Genomic DNA, 20860 nt, shown 5'->3' with positions numbered 1-20860 from the left:
ACTCTGAGATTTAAAAAAATAAAATAAATATATATTTAGCACAAGGCAAATGTAAAAAAACAAGACAGGGAATTAATATACAATCAATCAACAATGCTAACAATTGGCCATTAGCATTGGCAATTAGTTGGCCAAATAAAACATGAACGCAGTAAAAGAGGGAGTATCGTCTTTCCGCTTTACAAGTATGAATATTATATTTACCCCAAATAATCACAAAGTGTCTGATATGTTTCCATCGATACGAATATCAGACCAAAACAAATTTGCATATGCACATTAATATATATATATATATATATATATATATATATATATATATATATATATATATATATATATATATATATATATATATATATATATATATATATATATATATTTAGCTTCTGAACATCAAAAGATGCAAGGATCCATTTCAAATTTAAATCTTTTGTGTAGAAAATCCCTAACAGGGTAAATTGCTGGTACTGTTTTAAAATGGAGCAGTAGGACATGATGGATAAAAAGGACTGCACTCTGAAGTGGAGGCCTAATCTTTATTAGTGTACAGAGTTTTATGAACTTTACAGTCATGCAGGCAGATTATACACTAATAACATTTTACTGAAATCATTTTGGAGTTATTTTGATGTAACTTAGCCGTTTCTTCATGCTGCTGCGGTAAACACAGGTATTCTTCTTGTTGCAGTATGACATTCGTTTTCCTCCTGTCGGGTATTTGAACATTCACTTTCAAGAGGGCCATACTTCGGCTATAGTACATTTACAGCACTGGTTAAAGCAGTCCACTGTGCACTGGTACACAATTACATGCAATATCACAGCATTGCACTTCATAAATACATGTTTCCTAATACATTGCACAGGAATAAACACATTTACACACCCCTGATTTGCATACTACAGTATATATATAGTATCAATAATATAATTGCCTCATTTGGGAAAAAGGCTCTTTTTTTCTGTCTCTCGTTAGAAAAGAAGTTCAGAATACAGCTTATTTTTGCATTAACAGTCAGCAAGTCATACACGTTGTAACTATTTCATGTGATACAATCATTAAATCATTAAAATGTTCCCCACCACCACCGGTGTCAATAACAGTGCTGCAGCCGATGACAGTAACAGGAAGCTGCTCCCTGAGGCCAGTAAAAGAATGAAACCTGCAGGGGAGACGGTCGATTCAAAGCTCCCATGACTTTTCCTGGCTCAAGGCACAAGAGCTTCCCTTTTTAGTGTCTCTCAGTCCATCAGTTATTTTTTTAAGGGGTGAGACTTCCGTAGAAGTATAATCCCTGTGAGCAGAAAGAGGAACTGCAAAGTTGCAATCGGCAAATTTTTCTCACTTTCCAGTTCAGGTGAAATACTTGCAATCAGTGGAATCAATGAGGCAGGAGTCGGTGCATCTGAGCTGCCCGAAGGACCTGCAGAAGACACGGAAACATATGTTTAACAAGTGCAAGTGGTTAGTCCTGTACTCGGTAGATGCTTTGAGGGAGGATTTGTCTCCTTTTGTAAGCAAAATAGCCAAAATACATCCCGTTTGTTAACCTGCTATCCCCCCTTTCCATCCCAGAGTAGCAGGGTCAGAGGAGCTGTTCGGTTGAATATGTTAGTGCAGTCTGCCTCACTCATCGAACGCTTTTTTCAACTGTGGTTTGTGCAAGTTAGAATCTAAGGCCACGACCATGGCTCTGAAATATCAGTAGCCTAACTGGGCTGTGCAGACGTGGTGCTGAAGTAGCAGATGTATTTGTTATGGCATGAGTATGTACATGTCCTCAAAACTAGGAAACAGATTCCTTCAAGCATAAGTATAAAGCATGCATAGTTATCATCTCTGCAGACCTCACAGTAAAAGTACAGTAGTTCATTCAAATAACCTTTTAATATCCACCGATGGGAGCAGTATAAATGTGCTGCTGGTTTTAGAGGAACTGCAGACAATCAATTAGTGGAAAGGTGTACCATAAATAAATGGACACTTTAGTGTACGTTCAGTGCATGCAAGCTAAACACTGTCAGTGAACATACCCGGGAAGATAGGATTTGCAGGTCTGATAACCAAAGTCCTTTCCGTCACACTCCTCAATGCCATCATGTCGGTAGCCATCTCCACAGTAAGCCCACTTACAGTCTGAAGTGACGAGAGGAAAGGAGATAAGGAGAATGTAGTGGTGGCAGAGTTAGCCGAGAGCGAGGGAGGGAAGGGAGAGAGAAGACGTTACTGATTGCTTTGGCACTCCTGTGTGTTTTTCCAGCGATGCCAATACAGCATTTTGCTGCTAATTTAATTGAGCAGAGGGGAAGAGAGAAGTGAGAGGATGGCAGGCAAAGAGAGGGTGAGATTAATGAAAGATCAAGGAAAGGTTTCACAGTGCAAACTGCTTTTATCCTCTCGTGTGGGTTCAGACTCTGTGGTGCACTGTGGCTCTGCAGGGCAGCTGATGAGTGGTGTTGGTGCAGCAACAGCCTACGCCTGTATTTAAAGAATAGTTCTGTCTTTCTGTGTTGTTTCTGATCTTATTTATTACATTACATGAAGGGGTATTGATTCACTTGCCAGGTTTCCATCCAAATGTATGGAACATTTTAACCCAATTGTTTAGAAAATCAACACAAAAAAAGGAACTGCTTGTTTCCAGCCACTACTGTTTGGATTATGATGAGCAGGTTTGTTGAAATAATCAGGAGGTGGTGCTAATTCTCCAGTCGGAAAACCATTGCAGAAGAAGAGATGTAATTAAAAGACCACCAGTCGAACCTCAAACGGTGAAAATCAATGTAAAGAAACTGGACAGTTAAAACAACTGTACGATATTTCAGTTTGTTTCGTGTGAATGTGAGGATGATTTATTAATCGATGCACTAAATCTGTTTCCATTGCCTTCATTATGTCAGAATGCGTCATCATCTTTGTTGCATTCAGCTTGCATTAATACACCAACTTGTCCACCGTGACCAACTTCTTTAAGATATTTCAAGATCTTTCGGCCCTTCCACTCACGTGCATAAAAAGAGGTGGATGGAAACGCACCTGCTTTCTGAAGGTCGTTCTTTACCTCTACATTACTGCGCATGTGTTCAACTGAGCAAGAGATGCTTGTAACTCACTGAGACAAGCATCAGTGACGATCTGGTTTCCATCGTCACACTCCTCTCCGTGCTGCGTCTGCACTTTTCCGTCCCCGCACAAACCGACTCTGTCCGGGACTTTCTCTGTGGACTGGAACGGCTGGAAGGGCTGCACAATTAGTAAGAAAGCAAATGTTAACTTTTACATTTCAGGCAATGAGAAGTGACTTTGAACGTTTTATGTAAGTTGGTACGTATAGGGTTAGTAATGTGTAATGTGGAGCAGTTATATTAGTTAAATATACACTAATATGTGTTACCTGTATGGGTTTCCACCCGTCTTTGTCTTTGAAGTACAGCACCCTCTGATCCTTCCTGAATGCTATCGCGTTGTCTAAGCGTAGACGCTCCATCTCCTCCTCACTGTTTACCACAAATATCTGCACAGATGCATACGGGAGAAGCTGATGAGTCATAATTAATGCAGTGTAAATGCATAGGTTCAGTTTGTTTGGTAATACTGTGATGAAGACGTTTCATTGTGAGTGCTGGCTTACTGCAGGGACTTTATTGAGGCCGCCCCGTTGTGTGTAGCTTCCAAAAGGAGCATTATTCGCTCCAGCTGTGGAATCACAGTCACAGCGACCTGGTGCCCCAGCAGGACCCTTGTCTCCCTTTTCCCCTACTAGATAGAGACCTGCAAAAAATAAATAAAAATAAGAAGAGATAAACTGGGTAAACACATACACTATACTTTGAGACTATACATATTACACCGTCATTTGAGATTGTGCACCAGCGTGTGAGTTACTGTACCTGACGCAGGCGGACCCGGTGGCCCTGGATGGCCGTTTGGCCCCGAGGGTCCTTGGGGGCCCATGGCTCCTGGGGATCCAGAGTGTCCCTTTGTACCCTGTGCAAACCAGGAAGCATCCCCAATATTAGAACATACACACACATACAGTGAAGGTGACTTACTTGTGATCATCTAGTGAGAGGACGCAGCTCTGAGTTGATGATGAAGAGCATCATCCTTCCTCTTCTTTCCTCACCTGTTTGCCTCTCTTCCCTGGCCGCCCAGTAGGTCCTCTCTTCCCTGCGTTGCCTGGCCCTCCCTTTGGTCCCTGCTCACCCTGGGAAAAAGGAGTTGAGGTATAATCAGTTTAAATGAAATAATTTACTGCCCTCATAATAATCTAATCATTCTTACCTTCTGTCCAAGCATCCCAGGCAAACCAATGGAACCCTGAATAGAAACAAAATGAGCGCTTGATGTGAGAAAAGTCATTATCTCAGCAGAGCAGGCACTCGTAACATATTTAATGTTCATTTAATCCGTCTCTGAGATGGAGGGCTTCAGGGCTTGAAATGTCGGGACCTGAGAGAAAGAGTCTCACTTTGGATTCCAACCAGTAATTGATTTTTTTTTTATTTCTTCACTTTCAAGTCCATTATAACACAGCATGAGGTGAAGTGCTCATAGACAAAGCCGAGCACACATGGGCTGTAAAGAGTTACACAACACCATTTCTTTCCTTCAAATGTTTAAGTATCAGCTATAAAAGAAAATTGCATTTCTCCACCAACCTTATCGCCTTTTGGTCCTGCTGCTCCAGGGTCACCATAAGACCCCTTTTAAAAAAAAGATATGAGAAAAATGAAAAGTTTAATAGTTTTGACATGTGACAGACGTGTGAAGTGTAAGAAGGGATTCTGAACTTACCTTATCTCCTTTGTAACCAGACAAACCCTGAAAAGTCATATGAGGAATGTAACAGCAGATAATGACCTGACATTTACATAACGATGTGTATGATGTTGTAAAGAGGATTTACCTTTGTCCCCGGTGGTCCCCTCAGTCCTGGTAATCCCATGAGTCCTGGATCTCCTTTCTCACCCTGAAGAAAAGCCCATACATATGTGACGATTCATATCGTGTCGTATATTGTTTAATGTGAAACCTCAAGACAGTAGCTGGAGTGATGTCATGAGACTTACCTCAGATCCTTCTGGACCGGGCCATCCTGGTAGTCCTAGTTTCCCTGGGAGGCCTGGAGCCCCTGTGCGCCCCTTCACAAACACAAACACAAAGTGTTAGTGGCAACACTTATTGATACATTTTCTGCATAATCTTGCTTAAAAAGTGACGGGAAACTGAAAGAGTCTCTTGCTTTAAATTGCATGAAAGATTTCCAAAGATTTAATTTTTTTTAACGTGTTAAACTTGTTATTTAAAATATAATCTAATTTACATTTTTTGATTAAATACATTATTTAAAGACTAGTTCAACAGATCCTTTCTGTGTAAAAAGAAGTGTAAAAATGACAAGTTTCACGACGGGGTTTATCTGACTCTTGGGAAGAAAGCAAATAAGCTTATTTTCCAAAATGTCATTTCCTTTTGCATTTGGACTGATTTCTGCTTTTGTACTTTGCTTATATATGCTGATAAACTGCAGCTTTTTATGTTAGTCATGATGCTTGATTCATGGCCCTGTTTCCACTGAAAAAGAACAACTGATGTTCTTCGAGACTACCCAGGTGAAATGAGGGTCAGAAACAAATGATCCTGTCAAACTGACCTGCTATGATTTCCTAATCGGACATGACAGAGTACAAAACCTTACATGCAAACTGCTTTTACAATGCCACTAAGACTCACTAATTAGTGGTCAGGAATAAAGGCTTAATCAATTGTGTTGCCTGCAAGCAGCAGAGCCAAATGAATTAAACAACAGCCTCGCATTTTGATGACACCGGGACGAGCATCCCAGAGCTGCTGCCATGCTAGCAGCGTGCTCTCATTTAGCTGCCTGCCATTAAAACGGCAGCCTGTAGAGACACCGTGGACCTGCTTCTGTGTGGAGTGATTTATCACAGAAAGCAAATGCACTTAGGGGGATTAAAGTGCAGAAGTGGAGTGCTGGAGAGCCTGGATCAGCAGGACTGGAGTCCAGTACGAAGGATAATGGAGCCAGGCCAAAGGAAAGGAGGAGAGAGAGAGAGAGAGAGAGAGAGAGAGACGCAAGAAGCAGGGGAGAAGGAAGAAAAGAGGGGGATGATAGAGGTGAGGAGCGGGAGGACGTCCAGGGATGTGATCAAGCTTTGCTATGTGGTTAGAGAGGGACTAATGTAGCATGACCCATTTAGCAACTGCAGAGGATATTCTGAGCACATCAATAGACAAATCACATCACAGAGATTGAGGATGCATAAAGGGGACAGCAGAGAGACAAATCCAGATCCCATTATTCCAAGGACATGCGAGATGGACCAGAGAGAGACAAGCGAGAGAACGTGGCATGCAGGAGGGGAGGAGCGGCTCACCTTTGACCCCGGACGTCCAATTTCTCCCTGGAGGAAGACAAATGAGGGGAGAAGAGATGTAGCACTTATTAGAGCAGAGAGAAACACAAGGACACACGCACAAATACTTCAGCAGCAAAATACATTTGAGACATATTTCAAGACGTATAAAAACAAAAACAAAAACAAATAGAAACGCACACCTTCTCCCCTTTCGGTCCTCTTATGCCAGGTAATCCACCTTGACCCTGAAAAATGACAGCAAATGTATATTAAGCTCACATATTCTAACAGAGCATGTTACAATTGTAGAGAAATCAATAATATGAAGGTCATTTTGTTTAATTTTTCATTCAATATTTCCATCTAAATGTCTACAGCAGGCCGATTACACTGTCTGATGGATGCACGATGATTTCATTAGACTGCAAAGTGATGCAGGCCCTGATGTGAGGTTTCATATATTGTGTAGTGTTTAAAAGAAACGGGTCTTACCTCTGGGCCCTGGGGTCCTGCAGGTCCTGGAGGTCCAGGTGAACAGCCAGATATCACATGTTTTAGTTTTTCCTTTACCTCTCCTCCATAAACACTTGGATCCAACACGCTAATACCATCCTTCAGTCAAACACACAAAATCCAACCGGTTTCAATCATCCTGTACCGTGAGCAGACAAATGTGTGAACATGAAGTGTATGTATGGAAGCAGGTGTGTGTGTTTGTGAACACCTACGGGGCTGCCCCGCTTCCACAGCTGAGGTGGCGGGGGGAAGAGCGGCGGGGGCGGCGGTGACGCGAGACAGCAGGGGTCAAACGTCAACGGCTCAGCCAGAAACCTGAGAGCTGAGAGGAAGACGGACAGTCTGCCAGAGTTGAAATATTACATGCAACATGTGTTCCTCACCTTTCTATGACAAGTCAAGTCTTACAATCCACTCACACAGCTCACCTGAGCGGGCTGACAGGATGCTGTCCATGTGAGAGTGACGGGCCCACGCAGAACACAGAAGAATGTGGAAGGTCACTGCAAGTTTGACCAGATCCATCCTGATGGTCTTCTTTCCCTGAGGCACACAACACACACACTCTATTTTTGCTTAGCTTAATGCAGTTACTGGCAGCTGTCACTTTTCCTTACTCCCTGTCACTATTGAATCACCCACTTAACCTGCCAATAGAAATCTCTCTCTCTCTCTCTCTCTCTCTCTCTCTCTCTCTCTCTCTCTCATAACATAATAAACTTGTTGCAGCTCCACACTGCAGCAGATGCAGACACCGCTGTAATTCCAGCCTTGCACCAACCCCCTTCAGCCTTGTGCCAGAATTAGACCGAGGGGGGGGGGGGCTGCTGTCACTCATGCTAATTCTGACTTCTGCCACTTTATGACAGAAGTCATAGAAAAATAGTAAGGCTTCAGTCACACAAACATTTCCAGTATGCTCATATTCTATCTGGTAGTGGATGCAAGAAGATGTTAGAAGTCCTAAAATATGACAATCCCGTGCAGAAAATATGCTGCACCGGGTTCAATCAGTAAAGCACATCTTTATTAATAAGGCTCAACATTTCCCCTCCTTTATGTATCTAATTTAACATCCATAATGCCCTGATAACCAAGGGGCGTTAAATGGAAGCAATGTCATCTTACATCCATGGCTTTTCAATGCACAAGATCCCCCTTACCTTCCACTTGAGATTGTGCCGCACTTGTAGACACGCTGTCTGGCGCTCCTCTCACCTAGAAGAAATGCGCGGTGTGCAGTCCCACAGACTGTGGCTCCTCGGTCATTTCGCCGTAGCCAATCTGGACCGCTAATAAATCTGATCCACTTATCGACCCGCTTCTTTCCTCCTCTAACACAATTGAGGAAGGTTTTTCTACCCGGCGTTAAATGCCCAGCGCAGGCCGGTGAGTGGAGCCAACACAGCGGTGGCAGCTCAGTCTCAGCGGGTCTGGATCAGAGGCTCATTAGCTGCTGTGTCTTCTGGATCGACCTCAGAGCAGCTGGACGAATAGATGGGATGGCACTGATATTTTATGTCGGCATGCTTACACTCGTTTGGCACGTTTTATGATCAAAGTGGTGCTGATGGTCTCTTCAGCAGGGAAATGGCGCCATATGCTGGATATTTTAGGTAATGGAGGAAATAATAGTAACAATTCCATAACTTCACTCTCCATTATTGACGTACTCAGACAATGAAGTGCAGTAAACACAATTATACATAGTACAATATAAAAAAAATGTTTTTAAGGTGGAAGGAAACAATAAGTAGAAACGTTGTAATGCCACATCCATTTAATCAAGTCGAGGTCAAGGTATTGTCTAGAAATGTAATAGAGTATAAAACAGTGACTTAGTCTAAGGAATATAATAATATAAATGTAAGCACCTAGGATTAACCTTTTTCCAACAGGTTACAAGTTTCAGAACTGTAACTATTACTTTAACCAAAAAATGGCACATTTGTTTGACCTTAATGTTCTTAAGTCAGAAACACACATTAATTTAGAAAATGTATAAATACAAACCACACTCATTTTAAAGTGCAACTTTCTAACAATAAAAGTAATTCCACCCGGTTGGACATAGACATTCCAGCACCATTCAACACATTTTTAACTACATACAAAACAGAAATAGACTTAAGTAGTTAACATAACATAATAGAAAAATAAACCCAAATATCAGCAATCAACTGTGCAGAAAGAGTTAAAGTGTCAAACATGCAGAGTCTGTAGTTTCTGTGAAAGCGGAAGTAAATAGATAAACAACTCTGTTATTAGAAAGTCCCAAAGGAAGGCTGCCTCTTTAAGAAGCCTCGACTGAGAAATGTCTGGAAAACGCACAAGTTGCACAAAGGCTGACTCATAAGATAATTAAAAACAGTCTCCTACACACAAAAACAGTGTGGCAGCAATGCTGTAATGTAACAAAATGCAGTCCTAGACATTTAAAAAAGCAACTGTAAATGAAAACAAAGAGTACACTCGGATGCATGTGTGTGTTCTGTGTTGTGAATATATTAGGAGGTGGCGTCCTTTAAATAGGCTATAATAACTCCTCTTTCCTTTTTCTTTTTGATCCCACTGAAGATCATCTTGGTACCAGGAATGTACTTCTTAGGGTTTTGAAGGTAGACCATCAGAGTCTCCTCATCCCATATGATACCTTTTAAAAAACAAAAACAAACGCACACATTAAACACATGTAAAGGTTTGCAATGTGTTTTCATGAGCATCATCTTATCTGTACAAGTATATGACAAATCTGCACATCTCACACATCTAATGACTGCTAAGGTTTTATTATCTCATGAGTCAGAGAGTCTGCCTGTTCAGACCTACTGCTCTGACCGGCAGGTAGAGAAAACACAAATACCAAACTGCTTCTCAGCGCTACACAGATACACATTAATATGTTGCATTCATGGGAGGAAGGAAATACAGTATTTGATACCATATTAAAACCAAATTAGGCCTCCTCAGTAAGCTGCCTGGGGGGGGATGTACAGGCAATGCAACTAAACTTGGATTATCCAGTGTCATTGCATCAGAAATGACTACTGCTTTTGGGATCTCCATTCTCCATGAAGACCGCAAGTGAAAACTATTTCTCAGGCAATCTACGCTGCATTGCACAATATGCATTTTGAGCATAAAATAAATCATCAGACACTAAGCTAAATGGTGAATTGTGAACGTGTTCCTGTGCTTTCCATTAAAACCTCCTCCAGAGTAGGTTGGACATGCAACAGAAGTTACCATGTGCTGTATGACGTCTAAAAGGGGATCAGGTTATAAAACAAACACACAATTTCTCTCACTAAAGTATGCCGTTATGCGTGAAAGAAAACACTGTTTTTCTGGTTAATTACAAAAAACATTTAGCAGAATGAACATACAATACAACATATTTATTGCAATGTTTTATACTTTTGAACCCTAAAGAATGCCCATACATCCTAACATCTAGTAGATGTGCACGGTTTATGCTTTGCCTCCTATCAGTGGTGCATGAGTCCAACACAGAGAATAAATCTGGGCTGTGCTTTCACGTGTTTCAACTTTGCCTGCAACTTTAGTTGCATCTTGATCAGTTAGCTATTTACATGAATGGACCAGTAGGCTAAATCAACCGATCTGTCATTCACTAGATAATTTCTCTCCATCTTGTTGAAGTTAAGGTTTTCTGTACGATCTATTGATATACCTTTATCGATGTTGGCCTGTGTGTAGGAGAAGCCAGGTGCCTGTCCTGTCTTCCTCCCAAACAGACCCCAGAGGTTGGGTCCCGTCTTGTGGCGTCCCCCCTCTGTCAAAGTGTGACACTGGGAACATTTCTGGACAAACACCTTCTTCCCTTTGGCGATGTCATCCATGACCTGCAGCTGGTAGAGAGGAAATGATGCCAATCAATGAGCGTTACAGTCAGTCAGAGGCTACTAATGTGCAGTGGAAATATATGGGAAACTAAATGTGACAGTGGAATTGATATGAAGTCTGAATGTTGCCCAGGGCACACGTGTAGTTAAGTTACCCTCACACTTCCGGATTGTTAAAGAAGTCCTGAAGCATTGTTATTATGTACAGAAAGAAGTTGAGAGTAAAAAACAGACCGAAGCTATAAAAAAAAAGTATGTCTGTGATGTAACACTAAAACTACTTGTTTACTAGTCTGGCTGGAAAAGATCGCTGACACATAGTTATACCATTTTAACTTTTGAAAACATTAAAACTGCGTGATAAAACAAGTAAAGTAGGGAAACCCATCAGACTACAGTATAATTCAGCACAGACACACAGTACGTCTCGATGTTAATGTGGTGTTTTCGTCCGAGGAAGACGTGAAAAACACAAAAAAACTAACTAATATAACCAAAAGATCAACCTTACCGTGTTTTGCTACCTGGTAGGATTGTGTGTAGTTCAAGTACCTCAAGGTAGAAGTTTTCTCCCCTTTTCAAATTCTTTGATTTCTTTTTGTTTGCTAGCTGTTTTCAGTTTCAGGCTAAACTACTGAACAGGGACACAACCGGATTTGATCCACAAAGCAAAAGCTCTCAAATTTAGGAAAGGAGTGGTTGAATAAGTGGAGACACAACCAAAAGATAGGACACACTGCGCAACTCCGTGAAGACGACGCAGCAGCAGTATGTGGGTCACACCCATTTCGTTTCCGAAGGCAGGTGAGGTAAGCTGCTCACAATGTATGGGAACACCTTTTACTGATGTAGCTGTTATGAAATAACTTATTAACATCAAGGCAAGTTGGAATGTGACACTTTGACTATGCGAGCATATCTTAATGAGTCATGTGCTCATGTAATTGCAGTAGATCAAGTTTTTCCACGGTCATCTTGATGTTTCTGAACTCTGGCACACAGAGTGCTCTTGCGCAGGAGACAGTACAACACTGTAGACTAGGTGTGGTGCCACAAACTGAGACCCCCCCACCAACACCAACGCTCACCCTTGTCTGTCAAGCCCAAGCTCAAGCCCCGCCCCCTTTGTTTTGAACGTCAATAGAAGACAAGAACAGGATTTATACTGAAAATGTCATATTAAAAATATTGTTATGATCTCAAAGCGGTATAAACACAATCCAGTAGTCTCTCAAATACAGTACATTAAACTGGTGTGTGTGAACGACCCACTGAAAACAAGGGCACTGAACACGTTTCATCATCTCAGAGAACATGGGCACTCTAAGCAGGGCCCTTTTCACATCAGCATTTCAAACATGACACAGTAGTAAAATCACAGATGTGGTTAAAACAGAATCAGTAATTGTGCAATTCCAATCAGTGGCTTCAGTTTGTGAGTGCTGTGAAGAAGGATATGAGCAGATTAGATTCAGTTATTTTGTCAGGGATTGAGAATGTGTCATGATGGTTGGGATATTGTGCAGTGGATAGACAGGAACATGGCAGTGATCAGGGACTAAAAGGGTTCCCTGGGCACTGTCCCCTTTATTTACCTCTTTAAGGGAGAAAGAGGACAACATTTCCTTTGGTCCTTTGGTCCTCTGTGTTGGTTTGGGAACCCTGGAGTTAGACTTTGACCTAGTGTTTGTCTCCCTCTAGTGGTCAACTAATGTACTGAGAGAGTCTCTCCCTATTATCTTTACACACACACGCACACACACACACACACACACACACACACACACACACACACACACACACACACACACAGTATTTGAAGTGATCTTCAGAAGGCTTGTCACTTAAATTCACATGATTTTAAAGACACTTCATCTATAACTACAGCTCGCTTGATTAGAAATATAGAAACATGCAGTTTAATGAATAGAATTAAAAGTGCATTAAAATGAAAAATTAAAAACATCTTTTTTTTAAATGTCTTTAAGAACTTTGCATTCAATTACTCTTGCAGAGTTAGATCCTGGTTTATCCCCTTCCCCCTCATCTTAGCACTTTTCACAAATAATTATTAATTATATATGTTCTTTTGGAGTTGATAAAGATAAGGAGTGTGCTCTCGGGTCCTTTCAGCTTCTAAAGACCCTGATATGAACACCGTCCACCAATATCAGGCAAATGACTGTAGATTAAAAAGATATGCAAAATAAAACCCAAAGCACTCGCTTGAAACTTTTATTACGATCTTTTCGCTCACAATAATTGAACTTTATTAAAGGGACTCATACATTTAAATATTTCAACTTACTTATCTATTCTTTAACATTGATTATGTGTAATAATGGTCTTCACAGTACAAACAAAACACTATGCTTATATTCACATGCTATAGTAGACCTTGATGTTGCCCGATATCCTCTTTCATCCTTTAAAGCTCTTTTCTGGCATCTTCACCTCCTCTGAGTTGGTTGTAAAGTCAAAAACTTGAGCCCTGTGGGGAAGATAAAACATATATAGTGCTTGTTCATAACACACAAAACTCATGTACACATGTTACAGTTGGAACTAAATGATTAAGAGTTGCCTACCAGTGCAAGCCGGTGTTCAATGACACGTTAATGGCCAGAGTCCTCCGAAGGCTCCAGTACAGACTGATTCTCCCAAGAGGTGGCTGTGCTTCTAGGACGCCACGACACTTGGCACACATTTGAAACACTTCCCAAGAACGTCCAAACCTCTGGGGCATGTTGAGGTCCGAGTTTGGGGCACTTTCATCACCGGGAATATTCTCCCGTCCGAACCGCATGGGCATGTTGGCGTTCCTGTGGAGAGGTTGGACAGTGGGCGGGTTGAGCTTGATGATGGTCGGGAGGCTGATTCTCCTGGTGGTCGGGCTCACGTGTATGTTGAAGCTCTCGGGATCCATACTCTTGTGGACTTCACTTTTTGTCTGAAAACAAAGTCATGTTGAAGTCTGGATCGGTCTGATTAAAGAATATTTTCATATGTTTTATAACTTTAAACAATTTGTCTATTAATCGATTATATATATATATATATATATATATATATATATATTATATATATATTTATATATATATATATATATATTTATATATTTATATATATATATATATTTATATATATATATATATATATATATATATATTTATATTTATATTTATATATATATTTATATATTTATATATATATTAGGCAACTAGTTTCATGATCAGTTAATCCTTTTCTGGTTCCATCTTCTCAAATGTGACAATTGGTTGGTTTTCTTTGTCATATCAACGATTATGATTGCAATATATCATGTGATTAGACAGGTTGGAAACTGTTCACCTTAGACTTTTCACTATTGTTTGACATTTTGTTGAAAAACTAATTAATTAATTAATTAATCAAGAAAATTGTCTTTTTTTCATTACCAAAATAAATGTTAGTTGTTGAATTAGTTTTTACTATCTAAGTTAGATCACATAATTTCATATTATTATTTGATATAATATATAATATATAAAGTCCTCACTTTTGAAAAGCCTAATAACAGAGTGTTTGATATATCATTGATTGACAAATCGATGAATCGACTAATCTTTCCAGCTGCGAAGGAAAACTTCTCTGTCTGGCTCATTGAATAGTTCTTACCTGTTGGTGCGGGGGTTTCCTGCTCAGCAAAGTCTCATCCCTGTGTATTGATTTCCCATAGACCTGCAAGTCAGATGCTGCTGCCCCTCTAAGACCCCCCAGAACCAAGAGCAACACTGAGGTCAACATGTTAACAGCAGGAGACATGTTCTCTCAGGACAGCACCCGAACCCGTGCCTCATTTCCTCCGCACCACACTTTTATTAAAGACCCCTGAAAACATACGTCACCTGTTGTATGTGATAGAGACACACACACACACACACACACACACACACACACACACACACACACACTCACACTCACACTCACACTCACACTCACACTCACACTCACACACATAGACGTGTACAAACTGACACATACACATATCCCTTCAGCCTCATTTAAACTGAGCAAATTCCCGTCTCAATAATCATCCAGCTTTGGAGAATATATTTGGAAAGGCATGTACAGTCCTAATTAGGCGGCTGAATGAACCTGTTGGCTTTTGTTTTGTCCGTGGAGAACACAGGGGAACTAAACTAAAGACAGGAATTCAATGGAAATGCCCGATTTACATTCAATACATATGTGATATAAGTTATTTTGTCCATTACAGAGGCTGTATGTTCTATTTACGGCAAGCTTTGCTAATTATATGGCAATGTCAATTAGGAACACATCTATGAAGCTACATCCGGGACAAATGTTTTGATCATTTGAAAAATAAATTGAAACTATAAAAGCAAGTTTTGATCTTGAACTCTTGATCTATATATAGATATAATATTATATATAGATTATATTTTTCAAAGGTCAAGATCAAAACTTGCTATTTTAGTTTCAATTTTTAAACTTTACACTTTTTAAAATAAGTGTAAAAAAAGTGTTTCAGGTTGAATATTATTTTGAATAAATTGTTTTATTTTAATAAATAACAATTTATAAAATAAATTGTAAAATATATTTTACTTTCATAAATATTTTGATATTTGAGTTGTTTTTTCAACTGCACATTTTATGTTTCCAGATTCAGTTCTTATTTTTTACAGATTAAAATCTTATTTTTTCGGTTTCAGAAATGTGAGTGATAGCAAAACAAAGAAGGCTTCCTCAATCATGTTGCATTCAGGAAACGTAGGTACCGCGAAAACTCAGATTCAACACTTTCTATACACCATATTAAAAAAACCTGACGCCTGTAACAAAGTTCCGTTAACCAAGTTGTCTTAGACCATACTTTGTACCAATCGCTGTACAAGAGTAATAAACTATGCCAGATTGTGCCGTTCAACAGCCTACCTTAAAGAATGGCGTTTCCCACTTTCACATAGTAGTTTGAATGCAGCGTTGTATTCGATTGGCGCTCGCGATGGCCTCCGCTGCACCAGGACAACCTGCTCGCTGAAGTTTGATGAGTCATACTTCTCGCGGTACCTACGTTTCCTGAAGGCAACATGATTGAGGAAGGTCCTCAGCCGTCTTTGTTTTGCTGTCACTCATATTTCAACGCCCCTCTCAGTTGAAGCCACGCCCCCCCCCATGCCAGATCAGGGCCAAAAGTCTGAAACTGAAAGAATGCGACCTGAAAGACCGAAAAAATATCAAAATATATATTAAAGTGAAACATTTAAATATATAATTTATTAAAAAAATTACAGAACTGAATCAATATAACACTCAACCCAACAAAAACTTTTCATTATTGTTTTTAAATGATCAAAACATTTTGCCTTTCCATCTTTTACCATTCCAGTCATTTAGTTCTCTTTGGTGCATTTTCCTCTCAATATGTTAAAATAAAGAAAACAATTTCAAAGTGACAATAAATATCACAATTATATTCTAACTCCTTTTATCCCTTTGTCGCCATAATGTCATTTGAAACATAGGACACTCATTATCCTTATCATTGAAGTTATTGCTTGTGGACACAGTTATTAAAGAGCAGCACATATACTGTAATCTGCAATGACAAAAACAAAAACTAACGATAAATAAATCCATCTCTCAATCTCCTAAAACGCTGCATCCTGCATTGGTAACGCTTTATACTAATTAACCATTAACTTTGATTATCAGCATGCATACTAGTCTTTATTAATCATTATAAAGCACTTATTAATTCCTTATTTTGCATGATCATATTTTACAACTACTAGTAAGTAAAGAAGTTGTACATGAAGTATGATTTTAATATGCTTTGCTCTGTTTGGGCCTTTATAAAGTGTTAATAGTAAATATAGTTTTTTGTGTTTCATTGCATAAGAATAGAACATAAGTGTTAATAATGTCCAAATAACTCAACATTAGGTTTTTAAATCAGAATGAGTTCCCCATTTTAAACTAAGGTCAGTGCTGGTATATTTAGAGTTCCTGAGAAGATGTAGAACACCTAATGTACTAAGACCAGGGTTTGAATCGGGCCTGTTCTTCCCCTCTCTCCCTCTTTCCTGTCCTTCGTCAGCTATACTGATAAAATAATATATACTAATGAAACTAATGAAAAAAGTAAGTAAAGCATGTATACAATCTGAAATAAATACAATTTAAAATGGGCAAAACATACTTACAGTACCTTTACAACTTCACAGAGATTTAACTATACACAGTTCAAGACTTCACTTTAGAATGGTGTATATACTGAGTTAAAAAGTCTGAATTTAAAGGTATATACACACTTGTAGTTAGGCAGAATGACCGTATTAGGCTCACACTGAGCAAAGCACATTAAGATCGTAATCCAAAACCTTCCTTACTTAATATCAATAAGCAGTAATTGCTATTGTGTCTAGCAACCGTTGGACAATCGGCTTTGACAAGTATTTGCAACACAGGAGCGGGGCCGACGTTACTCACCATTCCTGTTTCTGAACGTGTCGATAAGTGTATTTACGTGCACAAATGACTCACTGGAGCTGCATTTTCAGCCCGAGCAGACAGAATGTGAGGAATGCCTGGTTTGCGACACAGGTTGACAATGACAACACGCAGGGAACTTTAATTTGATCCTTGTGTCATGACCCTGACATTGTTTCCATTTGCCATGTCCTGTCCCACCTTTAACACAGCGGGTCGAAGCATCTCAGCGGGAAAGTATCCCAGTCACATCTGGTTTTCGTGATTCAGTATCAGCCTTAAGATGTTTTTTTATGGCTATGGTTTCAGTCTATCTTTCTGTATTATCATTTACGTCCCACCTCTCCCCAGCCCTTCTTTTTGTGCTCTCTCTGCCTGACCCCGGCCCCAGCTAGCAGACTATGGGGTTTGGGATTTACGATCCTGTCTCTGACACTTATCCAGAGTCTTATCCGCAGAAAGCTTCCCAATACCTCGAGCTCTCCCTTTGTTCTTTCAGCGAGCTCTCCGGGCACTCCCTCAAAGACCTTGTTCTCCGCCACTGTAATTCTCTCTTCTTAATGTTTTTAATGTGCATCACTCGCCACCCCGGCGGCCTTTTCATCTTTCCTTTTTCTACCCTTTGGGCCTCCTTTCCCTCCCCTCTTCCATTCTTCTACATGCTGTCCACTTGCTTGAAAACAGACGCTGCCTTCTTGATAGAAATACTGCCCTGCAGGTTTGATTTAATGCACCTTGAACCTTCCACATATAACAGGCTTTTGACTTATTTTGCATCCATGTTTCATATGAAATTTATGAGACGTAGGATTTCCTGAAATCTTATAATGAATTTTTTTGTTAACTCCAGAAAAACTAATCAAGCATACAGATGAAAACTGACAGAGAGGAAAAGGTAGGTAGATCCAAAGAAGAGGCAGAAACAGGAAGCAGAATGAAACACAATGTAGATCCTCGCCTCTCTCTCCCTCTCTGTCTGGGATCTGGCAGCCTTCCCAGAATTCCTCTCCAGGACCGGGACACCCTTGGATTCTCGGGATGATTTGTGGGAATGTGCTGTTATCCCCCTGCTGAGCTGATTTATGTTGAGTTTTATCTTCCCCCTCACTTAGACATCAGCCGGGTCATCATCACAACGCTTTACATGCCCGTACACTCAGCGAGGAGACACATTCATCAAGCCCTAGTGACGGGTTATAGTTTTATCAATGATCAAATCCATTTCTGCGGGATCACTGCATTATGATATATGAGAAGACGCACTGACGCCGGTGCAGACAGACATACACACACACACACACACACAGGCTCACACCACTGTTTGTGTGGTCGGTGTAATTCTGTGTTGTGTTGTTGTGATTGTGGCGAGCGATGATGGATTTGTGTCTCTCACATGACCACATCCAATAAAAGAACGACAGCGTAAAACTTTGAGCCTATTGGAGGTTCAGGAGACAGATGTGAAGAAAGACAGGAAGTAGTACTGGATCTTTCTTTCCTTAGAAAGACAGAAAGTTTTATGTTATAGCTTTTAACCTGCGACACATGCAGAGGCCTGAGCATTTTTTGGGGCCGTAAGCAGAATTTGACCCCCCCATTGAAAGCATCTCAGGAAAAAGACATTAAATTACCCGGATTAGTTTCCCTCTTATGACAGGTAGTAAAACTGTACTGTCAACAAGTCCCAAGAAAAGACCAAAACCAACAATGTGATAGCCTGTTACTTGCTCTCAGTCCCTACCTGGTTACTACTGAAAAACATCCATGAAAATAGGTCAAAAATATATAAACAAAAAGAATAGATAATTTAAAACAGCTGGGCACTTCAGCAAACATTACTCAAATAAGAGTACATTGTGTGTTTTTGGGGACTATTTTCAGCTGTGGATTCAGTTCAGTGAGTATTTAGTATGTATATGTTGTCTCAAAATAAACTACATTGCCCATGTTCATTGTAGTGATAAACATGTGAACTGAAGTGTTTTTATATAGTTTACTGATAACAATTGAGCTCTTATTTGGTAAAAAGAAATGAAAGGTGCTGTGTCATGTTTTGGCTTCACAGAAAGTAATTGTTTGTAGGATTGTTGGTTTTGACAATAATACAAATAATGAATATCACAAGACCTTTGAAATGAAAACTGGCTCAATGTTTGCTGAAACAACTTGTATTGTGTCTTCAAATAATGTGAAGGACTCTCAAAGTGTCTTGGATAATAGTCCAGCTAAAACAAGGACTTTGTTCATTTTCTAATTTGCTGATGTGGTGCTCATTATCATGTGCCTTGGTACAAGAGAGATATGCACGTATTTCTTTATTCTGACTTAATTCTATATGATTTTGATTTTTAATACATTTTTCTTTTAGTCAGTTCCTTTAGTTATGTGTTGTGTTCAGGTGCTGAGTCCAATAAAACGTAATTGGGGTTGCTGCCTCCCTTGGACTCACTGTTGAATGCTTCCTTTCACGTGTATATTTTATTACATTAGTACAGAAGCACGAATGAAGCCCAAACTGTCTTTTATTAGGTACAAAAAGACAAATACCGCTATTGAAACATACCTTTTCTAATGTAATAAAAATGTAAACAGTCTTGCGAGTCCTGAGAGCAAAACAACCCTTCACTCATAATTAAGTCTGTGAATATATTAATTCTCTCAGGCTTTTCTTTACTCACATTTTCAGTTCTATATTAGTGGCAGCTTTGTTCAGCATTACATACTGACAGGAATCAGTTGTTATTGTCCATAGTTTACGTACAATTTAATTTGTGTTTTTCCTCTCATTTGTGTCACAGTTTACTCATAGCACCACTGGATGGCACTCTAGGTTTGGATAATCAAATCCAGAGTTTACAGATTTGCTTATAAAAGCCTCTTGTCTGTTTCTGGATCTAAAACTTTGCTTTTTTTTGTTAAGCTTTCACTCAACTTTCAGATCAGTTTTGGGCCTTTTTTGTTGAGGAAAATAAACTTTAGTTGTATTTGGTGCAGACGAACGGGAGTCTTGAAACAGCATGGTTGTAAAACATGGTGTCCACCAGGAGGCGCTCGAACCCTCTTCTTCTCTGTTTGTAGAGGAGGAGGAGCACCTACAAGAGGCGGAGAGTCAGAGGAGGAGGTCGTCCTGAGAGGAAGAAGGAGTGTCCCACCAAAAGGGGAGGTGTTTTCATAATTGTTCACAAGGGGAGGCGCTGAAAACACTGACCAATCAGAGACTTGTAGAAATTGACCAATCAGAGATGGAGAGGAAAAGCCAGGAGGGGCAAGCAGGAAACTGAGCAAATGACCATTGATGAGAGAGGGGGAGGTGGAGGATGGGAAGGATGGAGGGGGGGAAAGGGGCCCCGGGAGAGGGGCGTGTGTGTGTAGGTGTGTGTGTGTGTGTGTGTGTGTGTGTGTGTGTGTGTGTGTGTGTGTGTGTGTGTGTGTGTGTGTGTGTGTGTAGCCTTGGTCTGAAAAGCCATAGCATGTTTTGTGTTATGTTTTTATTATAAGATATATTCCTTTATCCCAAACATAAATGCTAAAGGTCTGTTCAAGTGTAAAGAGGTAAATAACGTGTGGATGGTGGAGAAGATGAGTTATTGAGC

The 20860-nt window shown here is 40.0% G+C and overlaps 2 protein-coding genes across 4 annotated transcripts; both read right to left on the bottom strand.

Annotated features, from left to right (window-relative positions):
- Positions 1–532: 532 nt before the first annotated feature.
- On the bottom strand, positions 533–8401 carry LOC115015661 (acetylcholinesterase collagenic tail peptide-like). The gene is made up of 18 exons (XM_029443152.1): positions 8067–8401; positions 7332–7446; positions 7116–7225; positions 6880–6999; positions 6588–6632; positions 6406–6432; positions 5077–5148; positions 4914–4976; positions 4802–4828; positions 4666–4710; positions 4289–4324; positions 4131–4211; positions 3895–3991; positions 3636–3775; positions 3399–3518; positions 3118–3247; positions 2038–2140; positions 533–1427 (listed from the first exon to the last, which is right to left on the bottom strand). The coding sequence occupies exons 2-18, from the start codon at positions 7426–7428 to the stop codon at positions 1358–1360; spliced, it is 1383 nt and encodes a 460-aa protein (XP_029299012.1). The 5' UTR covers positions 7429–7446; positions 8067–8401; the 3' UTR covers positions 533–1357.
- Positions 8402–8665: 264 nt separating this feature from the next.
- Positions 8666–11727, bottom strand: LOC115015632 (cytochrome c-a-like). Of its 3 annotated transcripts, none has more exons than XM_029443113.1 (3): positions 11281–11727; positions 10598–10769; positions 8666–9556 (listed from the first exon to the last, which is right to left on the bottom strand). In XM_029443113.1, the coding sequence occupies exons 2-3, from the start codon at positions 10764–10766 to the stop codon at positions 9411–9413; spliced, it is 315 nt and encodes a 104-aa protein (XP_029298973.1). In that variant the 5' UTR covers positions 10767–10769; positions 11281–11727; the 3' UTR covers positions 8666–9410. The 3 variants fall into 3 exon arrangements, with proteins under 3 accessions (XP_029298973.1, XP_029298971.1, XP_029298972.1); XM_029443111.1 differs by having other exon boundaries at positions 10598–10775; positions 11281–11708; XM_029443112.1 differs by lacking the exon at positions 11281–11727 and adding an exon at positions 10925–11152 and having other exon boundaries at positions 10598–10775.
- Between the last annotated feature and the right edge of the window lie 9133 nt (positions 11728–20860).

This window comes from Cottoperca gobio, chromosome 11 (genome assembly GCF_900634415.1).
Source record: "Cottoperca gobio chromosome 11, fCotGob3.1, whole genome shotgun sequence".
Lineage (NCBI taxonomy): Eukaryota > Metazoa > Chordata > Actinopteri > Perciformes > Bovichtidae > Cottoperca > Cottoperca gobio.
The sequence above is the reverse complement of the archived record's forward strand: the minus strand, read 5'-3'. Positions and strand labels throughout refer to the sequence as shown.